At 46.6% G+C, this 24,089-nt stretch overlaps 2 protein-coding genes across 3 annotated transcripts; both read right to left on the bottom strand.

Annotated features, from left to right (window-relative positions):
• Positions 1 to 5,136: 5,136 nt before the first annotated feature.
• LOC125536590 (uncharacterized) lies at positions 5,137 to 12,930 on the bottom strand. Of its 2 annotated transcripts, none has more exons than XM_048699834.2 (16): positions 12,563 to 12,930; positions 11,963 to 12,002; positions 11,734 to 11,856; positions 11,614 to 11,649; positions 11,325 to 11,495; positions 11,083 to 11,169; positions 10,894 to 11,012; positions 10,685 to 10,786; positions 7,783 to 7,899; positions 7,645 to 7,698; positions 7,388 to 7,454; positions 6,485 to 6,538; positions 6,125 to 6,214; positions 5,820 to 5,885; positions 5,691 to 5,723; positions 5,137 to 5,451 (listed from the first exon to the last, which is right to left on the bottom strand). In XM_048699834.2, the coding sequence occupies exons 3-16, from the start codon at positions 11,824 to 11,826 to the stop codon at positions 5,323 to 5,325; spliced, it is 1,218 nt and encodes a 405-aa protein (XP_048555791.2). In that variant the 5' UTR covers positions 11,827 to 11,856; positions 11,963 to 12,002; positions 12,563 to 12,930; the 3' UTR covers positions 5,137 to 5,322. The 2 variants fall into 2 exon arrangements, with proteins under 2 accessions (XP_048555791.2, XP_048555792.2); XM_048699835.2 differs by having other exon boundaries at positions 11,083 to 11,166; positions 12,563 to 12,917.
• Positions 12,931 to 13,087: 157 nt separating this feature from the next.
• BRD4 (bromodomain 4) lies at positions 13,088 to 17,753 on the bottom strand. Its single transcript, XM_048699844.2, has 5 exons — positions 17,340 to 17,753; positions 16,486 to 16,535; positions 16,048 to 16,125; positions 14,745 to 15,369; positions 13,088 to 14,393 (listed from the first exon to the last, which is right to left on the bottom strand). The coding sequence occupies exons 1-5, from the start codon at positions 17,751 to 17,753 to the stop codon at positions 13,572 to 13,574; spliced, it is 1,989 nt and encodes a 662-aa protein (XP_048555801.2). The 3' UTR covers positions 13,088 to 13,571.
• Between the last annotated feature and the right edge of the window lie 6,336 nt (positions 17,754 to 24,089).

Genomic DNA, 24,089 nt, shown 5'->3' with positions numbered 1-24,089 from the left:
GAAACTAGTGGTCTTGTCAACCATCAACACTTGATGTTTTTCTTGATTTCTACCTTCGTTGATTTCAGCATCACGAAGAGCTTGGGAGTTGTTTCCGTTATCCCTTGCATATTATAGTTCATCACGAAGTTCTACTAACTTGGTGATGGTGACTAGAGAATTCTGTCAATCACTATCTTATCTGGAAGATTAACTCCCACTTGATTCAAGCGATTGTAGTACCCAGACAATCTGAGCACATGCTCACTAGTTGAGCGATTCTCCTCCATCTTTTAGCTATAGAACTTGTTGGAGAATTCATATCTCTCAACTTGGGTATTTGCTTGAAATATTAACTTCAACTCCTGGAACATCTCATATGGTCCATGACGTTCAAAACGTCTTTGAAGTCCCGATTCTAAGCCATTAAGCATGGTGCACTAAACTATCAAGTAGTCATCATATTGAGCTAGCCAAAGGTTCATAACGTCTGCATCTGCTCCTGCAATAGGTCTGTCACCTAGCGGTGCATCAAGGACATAATTCTTCTGTGCAGCAATGAGGATAAACCTCAGATCACGGATCCAATCCGCATCATTGCTACTAACATCTTTCAACACAATTTTCTCTAGGAACATATAAAATAAACCCAGGGAAGCAACAATGCGAGCTATTGATCTGCAAAATACTACCAGGACTAAGTTCATGATAAATTTAAGTTCAATTAATCATATTACTTAAGAACTCCCACTTAGATAGACATCCCTCTAATCCTCTAAGTGATTACGTGATCCAAATCAACTAAACCATGTCCGATCATCACGTGAGATGGAGTAGTTTCATTGGTGAACATCGCTATGTTGATCATATCTGCTATATGATTCACGCTCGACCTTTCGGTCTCCGTGTTCCGAGGCCATATCTGTATATGCTTGGCTCGTCAAGTATAACCTGAGTATTCCGCGTGCGCAACTGTTTTGCACCCATTGTATTTGAACGTAGAGCCTATCACACCCAATCATCACGTGGTGTCTCAGCACGAAGAACTTTCGCAACGGTGCATACTCAGGGAGAACACTTCTTGATAATTAGTGAGAGATCATCTTATAATGCTACCGTCAATCAAAGCAAGATAAGATGCATAAAAGATAAACATCACATGCAATCAATATAAGTGATATGATATGGCCATCATCATCTTGTGCTTGTGATCTCCATCTCCGAAGCACCGTCGTGATCACCATCGTCACTGGCGCGACACCTTGATCTCCATCGTAGCATCGTTGTCGTCTCGCCAAGCTTGTGCTTCCACGACTATCGCTACCGCTTAGTGATAAAGTAAAGCATTACATCGCGATTGCATTGCATACAATAAAACGACAACCATATGGCTCCTGCCAGTTGCCGATAACTCGGTTACAAAACATGATCATCTCATACAATAAAAATCAGCATCATGTCTTGACCATATCACATCACAACATGCCCTGCAAAAACAAGTTAGACGTCCTCTACTTTGTTGTTGCATGTTTTGCGTGGCTGCTACGGGCTTAAGCAAGAACTAATCTTACCTACGCATCAAAACCACAACGATAGTTTGTCAAGTTGGTGCTGTTTTAACCTTCGCAAGGACCGGGCGTAGCCACACTCGATTCAACTAAAGTTGGAGAAACTGTCACCCGCAAGCCACCTCTGTGCAAAGCACGTCGGGAGAACCGGTCTCGCGTAAGCGTACGCGTAATGTCGGTCCGGGCCGCTTCATCCAACAATACCGCCGAACCAAAGTATGACATGCTGGTAAGCAGTATGACTTATATCGCCCACAACTCACTTGTGTTCTACTCGTGCATATAACATCAACATATAAAACCTAGGCTCGGATGCCACTGTTGGGGAACGTAGTAATTTCAAAAAAATTCCTACGCACACGCAAGATCATGGTGATGCATAGCAACAAGAGGGGAGAGTGTTGTCTACGTACCCTCGTAGACCGAAGCGGAAGCGTTGACGCAACGTAGAGGAAGTAGTCTACGTCTTCCCGATCCGACCGATCCAAGCACCGTTACTCCGGCACCTCCGAGTTCTTGGCACACGTTCAGCTCGATGACGATCCCCGGACTCCAATCCAGCAAAGTGTCGGGGAAGAGTTCCGTCAGCACGACGGCGTGGTGACGATCTTGATGTACTACTGCCGCAGGGCTTCGCCTAAGCACCGCTACAATATTATCGAGGACTATGGTGGCTGGGGGCACCGCACACGGCTAAGGAACGATCACGAAGATCAACTTGTGTGTCCATGGGGTGCCCCTTGCCTCAGTATATAAAGGATGGAGGAGGAGGAGGCCGGCCAAGGCTTGGTGCGGCCAGGATGTGGAGTTCTACTAGGACTCCAAGTCCTAGTAGGAGTCCACCAAGAGGGGAGGAAGGGAGAAGGAAGTGGAGGAGAAGGAAAGGTGGCCGGCCCCCTTTTCCCTAGTCCAATTCGAACTAGAGGGGAGGGGGGCGCAGCAGCCCCTTGGCCCTTTCTCCTCTTCCCACTAAAGCCCATCAAGGCCCATTGCTTCTCCCGTAACTACCCGGTACTCCAAAAAATACCCGAATCACTCGGAACCTTTCCGATGTCCGAATATAGTCGTCCAATATATCGATCTTTACGTCTCGACCATTTCGAGACTCCTCGTCATGTCCCCGATCTCATCCGGGACTCTGAACTCCTTCGGTACATCAAAACTCATAAACTCATAATATAACTGTCATTGAAACCTTAAGCGTGCGGACCCTACGGTTCGAGAACAATGTAGACATGACCGAGACATGTCCCCGGTCAATAACCAATAGCGGGACCTGGATGCCCATATTGGCTCCTACATATTCTACGAAGATCTTTATCGGTCAGACCGCATAACAACATACGTTGTTCCCTTTGTCATCGGTATGTTACTTGCCCGAGATTCGATCGTCGGTATCCAATACCTAGTTCAATCTCGTTACCGGCAAGTCTCTTTACTCGTTCCGTAATACATCATCCCGCAACTAACTCATTAGTTGCAATACTTGCAAGGCTTCAGTGATGTGCATTACCGAGGGGGCCCAGAGATACCTCTCCGACAATCGGAGTGACAAATCCTAATCTCGAAATACGCCAACCCAACATGTACCTTTGGAGACACCTGTAGAGCACCTTTATAATCACCCAGTTACGTTGTGACGTTTGGTAGCACACAAAGTGTTCCTCCGGCACACGGGAGTTGCATAATCTCATAGTCATAGGAACATGTATAAGTCATGAAGAAAGCAATAGCAACATACTAAACGATCGGGTGCTAAGCTAATGGAATGGGTCATGTCAATCAGATCATTCAACTAATGATGTGATCTCGTTAATCAAATAACAATTCTTTGCCCATGGTTAGGAAACATAACCATCTTTGATTAATGAGCTAGTTAAGTAGAGGCATACTAGTGACACTCTGTTTGTCTATGTATTCACACATGTATTATGTTTCCGGTTAATACAATTCTAGCATGAATAATAAACATTTATCATGATATAAGGAAATACATAATAACTTTATTATTGCCTCTAGGGCATATTTCCTTCAGTGCGAACAGGAGTGGAGGAGGTTAGGTTACCGGGATGAGCTGTCATGTGCGCAGTAGCACCTGAGACCATGTACCAGTCGCCTCCACCGACAGAGCTACTCGGCGACGACACGGAGTGCTGGGCGGCGAGGAGGGTGGGGTCCCATGACACAGGTACCGGCGGCGGCGGGAGGCCTCGTAGGGCGGCGCCGGGGCGGGCGGGCCGTAACCACCGAGGGAAGGTGGCGGCAGGAGGCCCCTGTAGGGCGGCGTCGGGACAGGTGGACCATAACCGCAGACGCGCGGCGGCGCAAGGAGCGCGCCGATGAACGCCTGGTGGCCTGTAGGAAGAGCCTGCGGGTAGTGCTGTGCCCACCCCCCCTCCCGGCGCCCTAGACCGGCTGCTGGCCCCCTCCTCCTTGCAGCTGCTGCTGGGGAGGCGCGGGTGGCTGCAACGGGTAACACCAGCCCGGAGAATCCATCGACGGAGCGGGTGGAGCATGGCCGCCAGCCGTTGGCGGGGCCGGCTGCATGTGGTTGAAGGGAGCCGGCGTGTCTGCGTACATGTAGCCGAAGAGAGGCGACGTGGCAGAAGACATCACAGCGGCGGCGGCGTCTGGGGGAGGAGGCACGGCGGCGGCCAAGGAGGAGCGGCGGCGGCAGCGCGTGGTGGAGATGGGCGGCGGCGGCTGCTGGCGGCGGCCCGGTGCGACGGCGGCGGCTGGAGAAGACGGGGTTGGCGCGGCTGCAAGAGGGCAACAGCGATGGGGATGAGCGGCGGCGACACGGACCAGCGGCGGCGGTGGCGGGAGGATAGAGCGCGGCGGCGGCGGCAAGGACCTGCGGCAGCAGCGACGCACAGAGGATAGGACCTGCGGCGGCGGCGGCGGGTGGAGGGAGCGGCGACGGGGGCGGCTAGCTAGGGTTAGGATCGACTTGCGATTAATACCATGTAGAGAGATGTTTTGCAATACAATAATCGTTGTATTGATGGGGTGCTGGCGCATGTATGTATAAGCATAGAGTAGGCCTCAACCTCAACTATATACAACTAGGAGGTGGGCCAGAACACGTAATACATGCAACACAAAGTACAACTCAACACAGATGTCCCATGACAAAAAGTAGTTTGAGGCATCTATATTTATTTTTTTCTCCCTATGCAAGCTATCACTAGTGGGCCTCATTAAGAAATATAAAATAAAGACTAGTACACGTGGGCCTCATTAAGAAATATAAAATAAAAACTCTAATACACAGGGCTTCACAGGAGTATAAAATAAAGACTCTAATACACATGCATCTCTACTTTGCACTCCAACCTTTTCAACTTTTGACACCGGACCACACTTTTCTCTCCAAGCACCCACCTTCTGCAAAGGATCTCGCTTCTCTATCCGAACTTACTTTACCTGATATCCGATCCTACATAGCATACGGAGCATCACCCTGGGGCTATGCATTATACATGCCCTAAGTAAGCAGGCAGCAGCTCCATTGTGGTTCATGAGTCGTGACCGATTTCAGTTCAGAGTGGCCGAAACAAACGGTGCGGCAAAAGAAAAAGGCGCAACAGAGAGACACATGAGACACTTTCCATTCGAATCTGCCATATCTTCTCATATAGGCATGGAAAACATCACCTGTAAGCACACGGGGTTCACAAGATTTTGCACAGAACTGGACAGCCGAGTATTCGGCGTCTCAAAATCGACCGGAGCACATGAAAAAGGAAGAAAATGTGAGCTGAAAAGTGCTAATCTACTGCTGGTCTGTTCTCCTCTTTCTCCGTGAGCGAGTGAATGGATCAATCCATGTTCTATCTTCCCTCGCGGCGCGCTCCCAGCGCTTCTGGAAATCACGAAGCTCCACCCGTGATTTTCTCCTGACCTACTAGGCCAAACAACAAACTGTGACAAACTACCAAAAACTAGATGTGTCAAAACATCACATGATATGGTTAACTGCCTATAATGCTTGCAAGTACAGTCTATTAGTGGAGGTAGTTTACAAGTGGGGTGATTGTTTAGACTTATTGCTGTTTTAGGTTCTGAGCTCTCGGCTTGCAACGATTTTTAAGAAAGGTGTCATGTGGCAGTGTGCCAGAGCGAAGTAATTTGTGAGCTCACCTTTGTCCTCATGTCAAGGCTTGCTGCCTTCCCCTGGTTACACGTTATTAGATGTGTTATGGAGATGTCACAGAAACAAATACATTATGTAAACTAGAATGTGCCTTCTGCATTCAGGCAAAGACATACTCTCGTTTGTTGCTGCACTTGAGCAGTTCTCTGATGGAGTGCATGTGAGCTCTTGCCGCCGGTACGCTGTTACAATTCAAAAGCAAACATGAGAGGAAACATCAGCATCCCGTCCTACATCATTATGATTGAAAATGCAGATATAAGCTTTGGCATTGTCCTTTAGATTATCAAGTGATATTTCCATGGCCGTCTACTCATAATTCATACAGTTTCCACCTGTCAACCAAGGCAATGGATCATGTCCGCCATCACATTGACAGGACGCCAGGGCTGTGACGGAGAAAGCAGAAGCTTATACGAACCTTTGTCATTGCAGAACCTCCTAAGGTCTGTACTCCTCGATGGACTACAAATTCGCTATCAACTACTCCAATGTTCTTTGTCCTGTCACCCTAAAACCATTGAAAGGGAAACTTTAATTAAACTCCCTTGAGAAGGATGTCTTATTTACGCAATGAGGTCACCATACTGCTTGAATACGTCAATCCGAAAAGAATCTAAATAAGAACATAAGCAATCCAGAAAAGCTGCCATTCCTCTAATTCAAATTACCTCAAGCAGAAAGAGCAATAGTGTGGACAGTGACTACATTGTCAATGCCTTTGCTTTGGAAACTTTATCTAAAGCATGCTACAGCTATATAAATGTCACCAGTATAATACCTGGGCGCAGTATCCAAACTTGTAATCAATACCCCATCCATGGACAAGATCATTCTGTACACAGTGCAACAGATGTTTCAATGGCTGGAATAGTCCTAAAAATCAATTAGGCAGAAAACGAAAAAAAGTCTAATCGTGAAGTGACACAAACATTCGCTAAGGAGTAGGTTGATTATATGCCAGTGTCTTATGAAGAACTTAGCCCTGCTCGGTTGGCTAGTGGTATGAGTGCATGCCCACCCCACCTGCGTTAAGAGTCCTGGCCTACGCGAGTGCTCGTTATCGATTCTTAATGCAAGGTCATACAGGGCTTCCCCTTACCCCCTGCTAGGTCAAGTTTTTCTGTATTACATATCAATGTCGTATGCCCTATTGTTTAACAGTTACCACGAATTAGTTCCTGACAAATGCAGCAATAACAATATGTTCCCATCATCCCCAACAAGCAATATGTCAGGGAGTTACCAGCAAGATGCATCCAAACAAACCCTGCACATGAATCTCGGAAGTTCTAGAAAATGTTGGAGCCAATAAGGCTAGTTAGTCCCCGCAAAAAAAGGGAGTAAATGTTCTACTGCTTTGTGTATATATTAACTGATTTTGTGATCCAGAGCAATAACAAAAGGAACATGGTAAATAGATGTTAACTGATTTTAACACTAATAAGGGTGACGTAGTCCAAAACACACTAAATGTTTGGCTCCATCCGCTCTTTTCCGTACATGGTTAACATGAGTTATTCAAGTTAAATATGGGACAAACCACAGACAGGGCCCCAAAGTCCCTGGCTTACTCCATATTGTACTACCCATGACTATGGAATGATCAACATAAAAGGTCTACAACTTGGCTCAAGTCTAAACTCAAATATGAACACTCTTTATTAAAAGATTTAACCCTTACCTGGATGAGATGCCAAGCACATTGCCAAGCAGATTTCGAGAAAACCGGTGCCATGCCCTCGACCCATCTGAAATCAATTAATTGTCACGCAAGCGCATATCTGATGCAGGTTTGTTGCTAGCGTACTATGGTGATTAAGCAGTAAGACAATGCTAGTGTGCTACAGTCTACAGCAGATCAAATAGTAACTAACGCGCTTAGTTAACAAGGAAAGCAGATGTTATACCACAAGAAAGAGTTTAAGAAAGAAAACATACCCAGAACAAGGTGGCCCTTCTCTTGAACAATCTTTATTAGCCCGACTGACTCTTCTGTCAAATTATATATATTCTTAATTTTGTTATTCTGTAAACTTCAACTCGAGCAAACAGAGCGTTGCATTACATAAAATCTACCTGTGGAAACTCCCTGTTTTCTTACGAACAGTTATCGGATGATGAATTTCAGATAACTTAGGGTCAAGACCAGGTTGGGATATCTCCAGCCTTTCTGATTTCACTATATTCAAGTACCTGCTCCAAATTACAATGTTAGCCAAATTGGTACAGAGAATACAACAACAACAACAACAACAACAACAACAAAGCCTTTAGTCCCAAACAAGTTGGGGTAGGCTAGAGGTGAAACCCATAAGATCTCGCGACCAACTCATGGCTCTGGCACATGGATAGCAAGCTTCCACGCACCCCTATCCATAGCTAGTTCTTTGGTGATACTCCAATCCTTCAGGTCGCTCTTAACAGACTCCTCTCATGTCAAATTCGGTCTACCCTGCCCTCTCTTGACATTCTCCGCACGCTTTAGCCGCCCGCTATGCACTGGAGCTTCTGGAGGCCTGCGTTGAATATGCCCAAACCATCTCAGACGATGTTGGACAAGCTTCTCTTCAATGGTGCTACCCCAACTCTATCTCGTATATCATAATTCCGGACACGATCCTTCCTCGTGTGGCCACACATCCATCTCAACATACGCATCTCCGCCACACCTAACTGTTGAACATGTCGCCTTTTAGTCGGCCAACACTCAGCGCCATACAACATTGCGGGTCGAACTGCCGTCCTGTAGAACTTGCCTTTTAGCTTTTGTGGTACTCTCTTGTCATAGAGAATGCCAGAAGCTTGGCACCACTTCATCCATCCGGCTTTGATTCGATGGTTCACATCTTCATCAATACCCCCATCCTCCTGCAGCATTGACCCCAAATATCGAAAGGTGCCCTTCTGAGGCACCATCTGCCCATCAAGGCTAACCTCCTCCTCCTCACACCTAGTAGTACTGAAACCGCACATCATGTACTCGGTTTTAGTTCTACTAAGCCTAAACCCTTTCGATTCCAAGGTTTGTCTCCATAACTCAACTTCCTATTTACCCCCGTCCGACTATCGTCAGCAAAGAGCATACACCAAGGGATATCTCCTTGTATATCCCTTGTGACCTCATCCATCACCAAGGCAAAAAGATAAAGGCTCAAAGCTGACCCCCGATGCAGTCCTATCTTAATCGGGAAGTCATCAGTGTCGACATCACTTGTTCGAACACTTGTCACAACATTATCGTACATGTCCTTGATGAGGGTAATGTACTTTGCTGGGACTGTGTTTCTCCAAGGCCCACCACATGACATTCCGCGGTATCTTATCATAGGCCTTCTCCAAGTCAATGAACACCATATGCAAGTCCTTCTTTTGCTCCCTGTATCTCTCCATAAGTTGTCGTACCAAGAAAATGGCTTCCATGGTCGATCTCCCAGGCATGAAACCAAACTGATTTTTGGTCACGCTTGTCATTCTTCTTAAGTGGTGCTCAATGGCTCTCTCCCATAGCTTCATTGTATGGCTCATCAGCTTAATTCCACGGTAATTAGTACAACTCTGAACATCCCCCTTGTTCTTGAAGATTGGTACTAATATACTCCGTCTCCATTCTTCTGGCATCTTGTTTGCCCGAAAAATGAGGTTGAAAAGCTTGGTTAGCCATACTATCGCTATGTCCACGAGGCCTTTCCATACCTCAATGGGGATACAATCAGGGCACATCGCCTTGATCCCTTTCATCCTTTCTAAAGCCTCCTTGACCTCAGACTCCTGGATTCGCCGCACAAAACACATGCTGGTCTCATCAAAGGAGTCGTCCAGTTCAATGGTAGAACTCTCATTCTCCCCATTGAACAGCTTGTCGAAGTACTCCTGCCATCTATGCTTAATCTCCTCGTCCTTCACCAAGAGTTGGTCTGCTCCGTCCTTGATACATTTGACTTGGCCAATATCCCTCGTCCTCCTCTCTCGGATCTTGGCCATCTTATAGATGTCCCTTTCGCCTTCCTTCGTGCCTAACCGTTGGTAGAGGTCCCACATGCCCGACCCTTTGCTTCACTGACAGCTCGCCTTGCGGCCTTCTTCACCATCTTGTACTTCTCTATGTTGTCTGCACTCCTATCCATGTATAGGCGTCTGAAGCAATCTTTCTTCTCTTTAATCACCTTTTGGACATCATCATTCCACCACCAGGTATCCTTATCTTTGCTTCTCCTTCCCTTGGACACTCCAAACTCCTCCGAGGCCACCTTACAAATGCAAGTCGCCATCTTCATCCACACATTGTCCGCATCCCCTCCTTCCTCCCAAGGGCCCTCCTTAATGACCCTCTCCTTGAACGCTTGAGCTACCTCCCCCTTGAGCTTCCACCACTTCGTTCTAGCGACTTTGGCACGCTTATCCCACTGGACACGAATCCAAAAGCAAAGTCAGCAACCACCAGCTTATGTTGGAGTACAACATCTCTCCAAGTATCACCTTACAGTCTAGGCACACACGCCTATCTTCTCTTCTCGAGAGGATGAAATCGATCTGGCTAGAGTGTTGGCCACTACTAAAAGTCACCAGATGTGATTCTCTCTTTCTAAAGAGGGTGTTAGCTACAATCATTTTAAAGAGGAATCAAGAAATCTTCTCCTTCTTCTTTATTCCAGATGTAATACACAAATGATTGTAGCTAACACCCTTCTTGATTCCAGATGTAATACACAAATCTTCTCCTTCTTCTTTATTCTAAAAACAGATATAACTTTGCTGCCTAGCACATACCAGGCAGCAACAGACAACAATTAATTCTGCAATGTCAAAACTACATTGTTATACTTGTAGGCTGTAGCTGCCTGGACCAGGATTTAAGAGCTGAATACATTGCACTCTGAACACATTCCATGACTGATACCTTGGCACTAGGCATATTTTTAATGACAGATAGGAGATGACAGGTTTAAGAACAATACCGCGGTTCATGCAACACATATACCTTCTTGGGTTAAAATTATCTACTTCAAGATCTTCGTCCCAAAGAAATATATACTTGTACATCGAGACGACGGCAGGATGGAGGAACCTTTTAGCAAACCACCTAAAAGATAGATGTCATCTCGAAGTTAAATGATACCAGATCGATACAAATTATAGGTAGTCAAGGTCCGACTCTTAGTTCAGTGCAAGGGTAGAAAGAGGCCGTACCATTTTGTCTGATTAGAAGCAGCGATGTGTATCACACTTTTGCTCCATGGTAGATCATTCCACTCATTGACCTTCCCATCGTAGTGGAACAATATAGCTGTAAAGTTCTCTGCAAGAAACTGAGCATTCAAGAGTTACATGATAATTGTATGTACAAATCACTGCCGAACAAAGTAGTAAACGAAGTACCTTCTTCATAAGAGCATCTACACTTTTCTTCTGATTGATACCAGCAGGGATAGCAATCAAGCACCTGTCTTTCTGGTTAGACTCCTGCTGAGACAAAACACTAGCATAGCATTAAATACTGCATATGGCCTTGTACTCAGGAAGGTGGGAGCAGCTAAAGGCTGTTAAATTCATTCAGAAACTGAAACCAACAGAAATATTGTACTGAAACCAACAATCTTAGGCAGAATAGCTCAACTGACCGGTGATTGCACGCTTCTTGTGAGCCATAATGGCTTGAGCTCCATGTCGGAGTAAGGCTCCACTATACCATGAGGCAAAAACCCGACCCTAGCAGTAGAAGCAGCTCCGTGTGACACCTTGGCAGTAGCTCTCCCAGTCCCAGATGCCTTAACAGCAGCCCTGTCAGACCCCTGATATGTACAATGGAGCCACAGTCAACGCCTCAGCAACAAATGAGTATCTGCTTCAAGATTACCACAGCAAACAAAACAACTTGGTCCTTTTGGTGGAGACAATGGGTTCACATACCATCATCGTATCAAACGGGGGAGCGTCTTCATCCAACTGTAACAGCGTATAATCAGATGAGCGTCGTCTCTCGAGCAGAATATAACGGGGAATTGAATTTTACAAACGATCGAGTGTTACCACTGTCTGTCTGCGTTGGTAGCTTGCCATGTTGTAGACCACAAATAGGATTATCATCAAGCACAGAACCAGCAGACGCAGCCGCAGTCTCATCTTAGAGCAGTGATAGCTCCTGTGACCATTCTGCGGAACCAAGCAGATAGTGTCATCAGCTCACACATAGAGAGCCGAGCGGCTGTAGATTTGAATACAAATAAAGCATTAATTAAAGCAGCACAGGGGAACCCACCTTATCCCACTGGGCACTACTTCTCGCTCTTCACGAAACCCTGCATTCACGACATAAAAAACTGCAGAAGTTGAGTATGTTTTCAGACACCATGAGGCGCATAAGAGAAGTTGGGCTGCACGTTCCATTCAACCCTGAGGCGTTACTTGAATTTGGATGGACGTAAAACACCATGAACATGTTAAGCTTCATGCACTAGCCGCAACTAAAAGTCCGAACTGATGGAAAGGGCTAGCCAGTCTGCGTATACACTTCAACAGAACAGAGGAACAACGACATTCGCTTTCAACATGCGATTCGCTTTGTTCCCTTTGCAAGAAAAATACCGACCCCTCAATGAAAAAACAAAGGGAAAGCACCGAGCAAGCATGTATTGCCGCGTCGGTGGCGATGGTTACACACCCGCGACGAAATTGTCCTATGTTTCATGGCCGCGGGGTGCGGCGCGACCCTCCACTCGCAGCTCGCGGCGAGGCGCTCTGTGGGATTTGGAAACGTGGGTTCACGCAGCCAGCGCGCAATCGGAGTGTAGAAATCTCGAACCCCCAATCAATCAATATGCGGAGATACGAAGCACGAGGAGAAGAGAGGGGACAATACCGCGGAGGCGGATGAGGCAACCGGCTGGACGAGCGACGAGCGGTGGACCTCCGCGCGGAGGGCACGGGCACGGGCGCCGCTGCTATCTCGTGGAGGAGGAGGAGATGCTCTGCAGAGAGATTGGGAAAGGCACGGGCACGGAGGCGGAGCCAGACGCGGCCGCTGGAGCGGGCGGGCGGGCGAGCGAGACAGCGACGTTCAGAGGAAGGGCGACGTGTGGCGCGTTCCCACCCGCACCCGTCGCTCGCAGCAGCGCCACGCGAGGTGACGACGACCCGACTGACAGAGGAGAGGAGGGAGACGCAGCGCCGGGGTGATGCCGCCAGCTCAGTCACAGGCGATGGGGGTTGCGCGATGCGAGCAGCCCGTATCGGCTGGGCTGCCTGCCACGACCGGGTTTTCCGCTCAGTTTGTTTCTTGGTTCCCTCCCTCGGCCCCCCCGCGCGGCCCAGGAATGTGGAGGCCCCAACCCACCAGTTGCTTCAATTTCAGATTAATTTCAATACTACTACCGAGTCTTGTCTCAAAAAAAAAAAAAAAAAAAAACCTACTCTCGAGCTCTCGAGTCTTGACTTACCACTCTACACTCAAAAAGAAAAAACTCTTACCACTAAAAAAACAAGTACACTACTCTTGACAATCTTGCTCCAGTCCCCGAACAAAAACAAATGACTCTTACAGACATCAACACTTGTCTCCAAAATTCTGCGATGCCATATACTTGACCAACGAAAGTTCTATGGGTATTACATACAGTTATATAACACAGACATATGTATAGCGCCTAACAACTCGGATCACATCTCTACAGGCAAAAAGCTGCGCTTCATCTAGCTGACCTTGAACAAAACACCAGGAAGACTACCACTCCTTCCTGTTACAAAACATCCTGATTCCCTGACCTAGTCTTTGACAGGGTGGTACACAACACCGGATGGAGCTACTCTAGGACCTCCTTGTAGGATTTGTACACAACACTTCTGCATATCCGCCGCGTCGCTTCTCCCTGTCACCATCGACTCCTCTTCCTGCCTTTGCTAGGACTGTCTTGCGGCGGCGGTGCAGCACGCTTCTGTCCACTCTTTGGAGGCCGCCCGACCCCTCGCTTCTTGGCGGCGGGCGCACTTCTCTCGACGGTTTCTTCCTCGGCTGCTGCCGCTGCAATGGCGGGGACGTCCCTGGTCTCGCTCTCACCCTGACTGACAGTGCTTCCAGTCTCCCTTGAGGAAACCTTGCTTCTCTTTGCATCACGAGGCACGTGACGTATTGGCGGCAATGTTCGAGAAATCTTCTTGGATGCAGGGGCACTAGTGGCCCCTGCCGCCGCCTTCTTGCTTATGGGGTCACTTGCTACCCTTGCAGCAGTCTTCTTGATTACAGCCTCACAAGCTATCCCTGCCCCGGTCTTCTTCATCACAGGCTCACTTGCTATCCCAGCCACTGTCTTCTTTATTACAGGCTCACTAGCTATCGCTGCCATGGTCTTCTTTAGTACAGGCTCAGCAGCTGTCTTCTTGATTACAGGGCCACTAGCGATCCTTGCCTTGGTCTTCTTGATTACAGGGTCACTAGCTATCCCTGCTGCTTCACAACTCATGGAGAGAACGACTGAACTCTGTTGCCACGTTTTGCATATGAGACCTCGAAGTTCGATTGCAGCCATGTGCTCCAGTGTGGCCTTTGGAAAAAAAGTAAGGACATTATTCACAAACACGAGCATGTCTTTTAGGAGCTCCTTGGCAGAAGAGATAGCACCACTCTTTATCTTTGAACGAAGGATTCGGAAGTCCATATGCTGACGGATCATCTTCTTGTATCTAGCTCTCTTCCGCTGTAGATGGAAACAATTGGACATAAGATGACAAAATCAGAAGTACCTGTGCTATTATATTCATCTCTAGAATAGATCAACTGTACAGAAGATTTGAGCCACTTAAAAGTTCTCTTTCAGAGCATATAATATTACCACGTACAGTTTACCCAATCTGCCCACACTAACTAACTGTAAGCATAACTCAGGTAATAAGAAAACAAAAAGGAAATTCACTATGTCCACAAAGATCTGACTTTCTTGATCCTCTCAGAACAAATAGTGGGCAACTCCAATAAATTTTTTGTAGAAGATAAGACTACAATTTAAAACGCCCACTGAAGCAATAGTGATACAAGACTGATTAAATACCTGGATATCAATTTGGTGTTGCAACATCTTACAGTCACCTTGAGCGGATATACTATTCATAATATCTGCCAATTTTGGTTTTGCTCCCTCGCGCACAGATACACCAGGCTCTATCTTTGGAGTTTTCAGTTCCTTGATGCAGCCTTCAGAGGGAACCTCTCTCTGTACGCATGGAGCTTTGCACACAGATACACCAGGCTCTATCTTTGGAGTTTTCAATTTCTTCATGCAGCCCTCAGAGGAACCCTCTCCCTGTATGCATGGCGTAGATGTATTTTCACCATCTCTGCTACTATCAACAGCCATCAGAATAGCCCTTTTATCCCTCAATCCCCTTCTCTTTCTAGAGCCCCAAAGCAAACCATCTTTGGCACAGAGCTTCTTTTCAGCATGGGGCTTTGATAATGTCTCTGCTGATGTATTTTGAACTTTCTGAGATTTTTGACTGTTGCTTGCTTCCTCTGTGAAACTAGCAGCGGATGATCTGTCTTTGGACAATTCTTTGCTCGAGGAAGTAGTATCAGCTGCATTTTCAGTGTGTGAACATGATTCAGTGTGACATCCTAAGTTATTACCATTATCATGTTTGCTATTGCTGAGACTCTCGATCACAGACTGCAAGGACCTGGAACAGGGAAAAGCCAAATCGCACATTATTAAACAAAAAGAAAAATTTCCACACAGATGGCATAAGTAGTGTCTAAGATAACTTTCACTTGGCTTCAAGATGACAGACAATACTCCATGAAGTAAAGGTTGTGTTGGGATACTGATCATCTTAACCATCCATGAAACCTGATCAACGACGTTAACAAGGTGGGACTTTTTCTCATGACTGCTAATTATGTTTTATTTGTCTTAAGTTCAAAGAGGGTTTAAATAAGCCATATAATTAACCCCACTAAATAACATGATTAATCTAATGTTTTGCATTTTTATTTGGTTCTATTTATCAAAATTTAAATTCTTCAAAAAGTGCTCCCAGCCCCTCCATCTCTCTCCCCTGCCTCATGCCCTTCCCTTCATACATTTCCTTGAACTTCAGTCTATATGAGAAAAACTAATGACTAATTATCAGCAAAGACGATTTCAGAGGAGCTATTTTTAATCAACTTCTAACATTCTTTCAGTCATCTGGTCAACGGCTAGTTTAGCTGATGCATTATGTATAGAGAAAGACGTGCATTGCACGTGCAGGACAACAAGTAACTAAAATATATCCAAAACAAATTATGAAGATTACATGTGAAAATGCCAAAAAAAAATCAAGAACAAGGTGTATATTGACATACTAAGTACTAACCCAATAAAACTTTCTGATTTCCTCAGCTCCCTTTTCAATTCAGCAACTCTCTGCTTGCGAAGCTCCTCAAACCAAGCACTGCAATGAAGCAAATACAATGCTAAGTATTGTTACATCATTGTAAAAGTTACTTCGCTATAGAACACAAAACTATCTATGTTAAACTACAGTCAGTTGAAATGTTCTGCGCATATTGGCTAAGATACTAAAATTTGCATATGAGAATGTTGATAATCATCATTGAATATATTTCTTCTTCTGATTACCAGTCCTGCCCAGTGCCCATGATAGATTAACATTGAAAATTCTTCTACCAAAAAGTCAAACATTGTCCTTGGAATACATCATGGTATGTAGCATACACAACCTCAAACTAAATGGGAAGATCATTAACGTGGACAAGTTAGCACAGACATCACAGGGATGGGTAACACTTACTCGCATGCAGAGTAGCGTGCTTGAATCTCTGAAAATTTTGCTTCGCATTCCTGCAAACAAGAAAAACAGCCAACCAATCAATACCGTAACTTCTTCCAAACATGAGATGGGACAGGCCGTAAGGGATTCAAGTTCCCTGCTCCCCACACAATTCCAAAATTGCAAATACTTTGATCTGTAAAACCAACTGTGCGGGTGTTCAAAATGTTTCGGCGTATAGGCACAAAGCTCCCACATATCCAAACTGTTGGACAAATTGCCCTTGGTAATTGGTACCAAAGCGAGCAAAAATTGTGCAACCTGTGTCGTACTGTAATTATATAATACAGGACCAACTGAAATTGTACCACATTCTTCCTCACAAAGAAATGAAGAAATTATGCCACATTTCATCGGTGGATGGTGGTTGGGGGTTGATTCAACTCGTTTGGTTCAAGTCATCATTTGCTGCATTTTCAGAACGTGGAACTCATGATCATCCAACCAACGGCACAATCTCTAAAATGGCAGCCTAATCACAATCTCTAAAATGACAGCCTAATCACAGTCTCTAAAATGGCAGCCTAAGCACAATCTCTAAATGACAGCCTAATCACTGTCTCTAAAATGATTACCAAACATTTGCTCTGCATCCGTACGAAACCATATTACATCAACGACCCCGAGAGTGTATCTCCAGCAATGATCACGAAACCCTAGCCAGCACCAAGGATAACATTTCGGTATCCCTAATAATACGAAAAAATGAATATATGCCCTAATCCACCCTTATCGAAGCGGCATTACAGGCACGCGGCCGGTAATCGTAATTAACCGAGCAGTGTCAGGCTAGGGTTCGGCGGTGGGGGGCGGACCTTGGGCGAGAAGGAGCACGGGGAGCGGGCGCGCAGCTCGGCGGCGACGGCGTGCCAGTCGGCGGCGCCGTGGCGGAGGACGGCGCCGCCGAGCACGAGCTCCTCCCACGTGCCCCAGGCGGCGGCGGCCGCGTCGTCGTCCTGCTCCTGCTTGACCACCACAACCACCATCGGACGGGGCGCTCCCTCGCCCGGGCACCGAGGAAATCGGTCGCCCTTTTTTTTGGGTCGGGGCGGCATGCGATCGCGGACGGGCGAGGCGATAGGGGAGGCCGAGCCAGGAATAGGACGAGTCGGAAGCGGAGGGAGGCGGTCGGGCAGGGTCGTCGCGGTCGGCCTCTGTCTCTCCCCACTTTCTTTCCGTCTCTGGGAGTGGGCTGGGCGCCTGGGCGGGCGGTGCCCTGTCTCGCCCATTGTTTTCTTTTCTTTTTTGGCGTGGGTTTTGGATTTTAGATTCTTCTACTATTCTGGGTTCGTGCTAATCTAGGACGTGCGGTGGTGGAGGCCCACGCCACTGTCACGCAACGCCTTTTTTACTCGCTTCGCTACTTATGTAGTGACTGAGACGAGGCAACAACGCACATCGCATTTTTTTCCCCTTCCCTCCCTTAGCGGGTCTATGATGAACATGTCTGGCTTTTGTAAGTGAGAGTTTTGTCAGAGGATGTTTATATTTTTCTCATGTATACGTAAAAGCATGAACTTTGGTAAGACCTACGGGCAGATTGTACGTTGCCCGTAAATGTAGGATTTTTTTGGTAAAAGCATCTTGAGCAGTTGTCCTAAAATACTTGCAGACCCTTAAAAAAACTAATAGATTGTGTAGTATAACATAAATTTGGCTCGCATGTGATTGTTTGGTCCACAAGCTTTCAAAATGTAACACATGGGTATAAACTTTTCGCGGTGTGGCAAAAAAGTTGCTGACCAACCACAACGCGACGTTTGGCTGCCATGTCGAGCTGGTGATGCTCTAATCGTGGTTGCAATCTTACTAATACCCACGTCACTTACGACCCCCCCCCCTTTCCCCCTCGAAGTAACCCATAGTATCGATGTGCAATTTTCTTAGAAAAACATGTAAAGTCTTAGACACTTAACATGCGGTCTCTATTGGTCATTTGGAGAGCTAGCGATGCAAGCTATAATCGTGCTTGCAGTCTTGCTAAGACCACTCGCCGCTTACGAATACCCTCTTTTATTTATTTATTTGAAATAACCCACAACATCGATGCACATTTTTCTCAATAAAATGTGTAAAGTCTTAGACAGCGAACCCGCGGTCTCTATTGGTCATTTAGGGGGGCCATAGATGGCGAAGCGGACCCTGTAAAGCTTTGGGTGATGTCGCTCATTCTTGAGCTCTCACAACTCGGCTCATGGCGACGTGTTTGGTCATGTGTCATGTTACCCAACTGGAGCACGTTATCGGCAAACCCTATACAACTGGAGGAGCCACCGAACATGGGGCGCTGATGACCCACAAGCATAGAGAATTTATCGTAACCTTTTTCGATAAATAGGAGTGTTGAACCCAACGATAAACATAAGGAATTTACAAGTAGTTTTCAATAAGATTTCACTGTAAAATGTTGTAAAGATAGTTTGATAGCAAAGATTATTCATTACAAGGCAAGGGATGGCTCCAAGCAAGGTTCTCCACGCGTGAATTTTTATCTGGGCTGGCACACATAATTTTCAAATGGTTCTTCAAACTCGAATAGTCTTCGGATAGACGGTTTTTAGAGCCTAATTTTAGAGCTTAAAAGGCTTTTTTGTCAACTGCCCATTTTAGGGGTGCTCGAGATGCTCTAAGGTATTCTAGCTCTTTGAACGAGGGCCTGAATGCCGAGCCGAGCATGAATTCTAAATTTTGGAGTAGAAATTGCAGAGCTACTACTTCCTTTTCTTTTCCTTTAGCAAGATCACTCTCCTTTTTCTCATTTTCCGGCTTTTGTCAAAGGATTTATTTAGAGCTCCATTTCTAGTCGACATTTTGATTGCCATTTTGCAAAACGAAATACGATGCGCAGAGGGGCACTTATCATGGTCTCGGTCGCCTAAAACCCTTTCAAATTGCGGTCACCTAAAAGCTGTGCATTCCGGTACCACAATTAAAGTACAACCATAGGAAGATGAAAATACAAGAAAAAAACAGTAGTACCAAGTTTTTCACTTCAGAACACCAGGACTCCTTTGATTCAAAGGAATTCTGTAGTATTTTTGGAGGATTGAAATCCTTAAGATTTTTTCTTTGTTGATCCTTTGATTCATAGGATTGGATCTTATAGAAATCTTTTCCTATGAAATCTTTTATACTACATTGAAAGTTCATTTTACTACTCTGAACAAATTTGGTGGTTCACGTAACCCCCTAATGTTTATTTATGCTCCCTTCACCCCTTCAACTATTTCATACCAGTCAAAAACGTCCATGGCTGGTTTTTCCCAATCAAATGCTGACGTGGACGAGTTGTATTTGATCAATGAGAAATGGGCCCACCTATTAAAAATAAAAAATCACCTGTTAATATCTGTCTCTCTCTTGTTGCTGGCGCCGCTCGTCGTGCACGCAGCAAACAGGAACCGCGCCATCCCGCTTCATCCCGAGCCCGCATCGCCGAGCGGAATGATCAATGATCTTCGTCACTCGGCGCGGCCAACCCCCTCACTTGCACATCGATTGGTGGATTGTCGACGACATACGAGTGACCGTAAGCAACCATCTCCGACCCACGCGGGCCGCTCTCCGGCAAGCCTAGGTCACCCCAACCATATTACTTGTGCCGCTCGGTCCGCCTCATCTACCCGGTATTGGAAATATGCCCTAGAGGCAATAATAAAAAGGATTATTATTATATTTCCTTGTTCATGATAATTGTCTTTTATTCATGCTATAATTGTGTTATCTGGAAATCGTAATACATGTGTGAATACTTAGACACCAACATGTCCCTAGTAAGCCTCTAGTTGACTAGCTCGTTGATCAACAGATAGTCATGGTTTCCTGACTATGGACATTGGATGTCATTGATAACGAAATCACATCATTAGGAGAATGATGTGATGGACAAGACCCAATCCTAAACATAGCACAAGATCGTATAGTTCGTTGGCTAGAGTTTTCCAATGTCAAGTATCTTTTCCTTAGACCATGAGATCGTGTAACTCCCGGATACCGTAGGAGTGCTTTGGGTGTACCAAACGTCACAACGTAACTGGGTGACTATAAAGGTATACTGCGGGTATCTCCGAAAGTGTCTGTTGGGTTGACACGGATCAAGACTGGGATTTGTCACTCCGTATGACGGAGAGGTATCACTGGGCCCACTCGGTAATGCATCATCATAATGAGCTCAAAGTGACCAAGTGTCTGGTCACGGGATCATGCATTACGGTACGAGTAAAGTGACTTGCCGGTAACGAGATTGAACGAGGTATTGGGATACCGACGATCGAATCTCGGGCAAGTAACATACCGATAGACAAAGGGAATTGTATACAGGATTGATTGAATCCCCGACATCATGGTTCATCCGATGAGATCATCGTGGAACATGTGGGAGCCAATATGGGTATCCAGATCCCGCTATTGGTTATTGGTCAGAGAGATGTCTCGGTCATGTCTACATGTCTCCCGAACCCGTAGGGTCTGCACACTTAAGGTTCGGCGACGCTAGGGTTGTAGGGATATGTATATGCAGTAACCCGAAAGTTGTTCGGAGTCCCGGATGAGATCCAGGACGTCACGAGGAGTTTCGGAATGGTCCGAAGGTAAAGAATTATATATAGGAAGTGCTATTTCGGCCATCGGGACAAGTTTCAGGGTCACCGGTATTGTACCGGGACCACCGGAAGGGTCCCGGGGGTCCACCGGGTGGGGCCACCTATCCCGGAGGGCCCCATGGGCTAAAGTGGGAAGGGATCCAGCCCAAAGTGGGCTGGGGCGCCACTTTCCCCTAGGGCCCATGTGCCTAGGGTAGGGGAAACCCTAAAGGGGGCGCCCCCTTGCTTAGGGGGCAAGCCCCCCACCCCTTGGCCGGCGCCCCCCCTAGGAGATTGCATCTCCTAGGGCCGGCGCCCCCCTAGGCTCCCTATATATAGTGGGGGGGAAGGAGGGCCTCTCACCCCCACGCCTTTGGTGCCTCCCTCTCCCTCTCCAACACCTCCTCCTCCTCCATAGAGCTTGGCGAAGCCCTGACGGAGTACTGCAGCTCCACCACCACCACGCCGTCGTGCTGCTGCTGGAGCCATCTTCCTGAACCTCTCCTTCCCCCTTGCTGGATTAAGAAGGAGGAGACGTCACGCTGACCGTACGTGTGTTGAACGCGGAGGTGCCGTTCGTTCGGCGCTAGGATCTCCGGTGATTTGGATCACGTCGAGTACGGCTTCCTCATCTCCGTTCTTTGAACGCTTCCGCGCGTGATCTACAAAGGTATGTAGATGCAATGCGATCACTCGTTGCTAGATGAACTCCTAGATGGATCTTGGTGAAACCGTAGGAAAATTTTTGTTTTCTGCAACGTTCCCCAACACCCGGTCCATCCACGCCTCCCTAGAGCCCACATGTCCTCCTCCTGCCCTTGCTTCACTCCGGCGTCCAGAGCACACAGACAAGGTTAACCGTTTGCATCTATGCGGCTGGCCTCTAGTCCTCGTTACCAAACCTTGTCTACCAGGGCCTTTGTGCCCCAAAAAGCTCAAATGCTGACTAGATCGATGGATGATGCCCAAAATCGACTGAATCGAGCTCATCTTTCTCGCTTCCGACCATCTGTCGTTGCGGTCGATTTGCTGCCTCTCGAGTTTCCCCGACCTCTGCGACCTTGCTGGGAGCTCCATCTAGTGCCGGCTATCTTCCAGACACGTCGCTGATACGTCCATTTTGCATCATGCTTTTATATCGATATTTATTGCATTATGAGTTGTTATTACACATTATGTCATAATACTTATGCCTATTCTCTCTTATTTTACAAGGTTTGCACGAAGAGGGAGAATGCCGGCAGCTGGAATTCTGGGCTGGAAAAGGAGCAAATATTAGAGACATATTCTGCACAACTCCAAAAGTCCTGGAACTCCACGGAAGTCATTTTCAGAATATATAAAAAATATTGGGCGAAGGAAGCACCAGAGGGGGGGCACCCACCATCCACGAGGGTGGGGGCGCGCCCTACCCCCCTGGGCGCGCCCCCTGCCTTGTGGGCCCCCGGTGCCCATCTTTGGCTATATGAAGTCTTTCGCCCTGAAAAAAAATCATAAGCAAGCTCTCGGGACGAAACTCCGCCGCCACGAGGCGGAACCTTGGCGGAACCAATCTAGGGCTCCGACGGAGCTGTTCTGCCGGGGAAATATCCCCCCGGGAGGGGTAATCATCACCATCGTCATCACCATCGATCCTCTCATCGGGAGGGGGTCAATCTCCATCAACATTTTCACCAGCACCATCTCCTCTCAAACCCTAGTTCATCTATTGTATCCAATTTTTGTCCCAAAACCTCAGATTGGTACATGTGGGTTGCTAGTAGTGTTGATTACTCCTTGTAGTTGATGCTAGTTGGTTTATTTGGTGGAAGATCATATGTTTAGATCCTTTATGCATATTAATACCCCTCTGATTATGAACATGAATATGATTTGTGAGTAGTTACATTTGTTCCTAGGGACATGGGAGAAGTCTTGCTATAAGTAGTCATGTGAATTTGGTATTCGTTCGATATTTTGATGAGATGTATGTTGTCTCTGTTGGAAATATGCCCTAGAGGCAATAATAAAATTCTTATTATTATATTTCCTTGTTCATGATAATTATCTATTGTTCATGCTATAATTGTATTAACCGGAAACCGTAATACATGTGTGAATACATAGATCACAACATGTCCCTAGTGAGCCTCTAGTTGACTAGCTCATTGATCAATAGGTGGTTGTGGTTTCCTAACCATGGACATTGGATGTTGTTGATAACGGGATCACATCATTAGGAGAATGATGTGATGGACAAAACCCAATCCTAAGCATAGCACAAGATCGTGTAGTTCGTTTGCTAAAGCTTTTCTAATGTCAAGTATCATTTCCTTAGACCATGAGATTGTGCAACTCTCGGATACCGTAGGAATGCTTTGGGTGTGCCAAACGTCACAACGTAACCGAGTGACTATAAAGGTGCATTAAGGGTATCTCCGAAAGTATCTGTTGGGTTGGCACGAATCGAGATTGGGATTTGTCACTCCGTATGACGTAGAGGTATCTCTGGGCCCACTCGGTAATGCATCATCATAATGAGCTCAATGTGACTAAGGAGTTGGTCACGGGATCATGCGTTACGGAACGAGTAAAGAGACTTGCCGATAACGAGATTGAACAAGGTATGGGGATACCGACGATCGAATCTCAGGCAAGTAACATACCGATAGACAAAGGGAATTTGCATACGGGATTGATTGAATCCCCGATATCGTGGTTCATCCAATGAGATCATCATGGAACATGTGGGAGCCAATATGGGTATCCAGATCCCACTATTGGTTATTGGCCGGAGAGATGTCTCGGTCATGTCTGCATGGTTCCCGAACCCGTAGGGTCTACACACTTAAGGTTCGGTGACGCTAGAGTTGTTATGGGAAATTGTATGTGGTTACCGAAGGTAGTTCGGAATCCCGGATGAGATCCCAGAGGTCACAAGGAGTTCCGGAATGGTCTGGAGGTGAAGATCGATATATTGGACGAAGGGTATTAGAGTCCGGAAGT

Source organism: Triticum urartu, chromosome 2A, assembly GCF_056163025.1.
Source record: "Triticum urartu cultivar PI428250 chromosome 2A, HENAU_Tu73, whole genome shotgun sequence".
NCBI lineage: Eukaryota > Viridiplantae > Streptophyta > Magnoliopsida > Poales > Poaceae > Triticum > Triticum urartu.
This window is presented reverse-complemented; position numbering and strand designations above follow the sequence as displayed.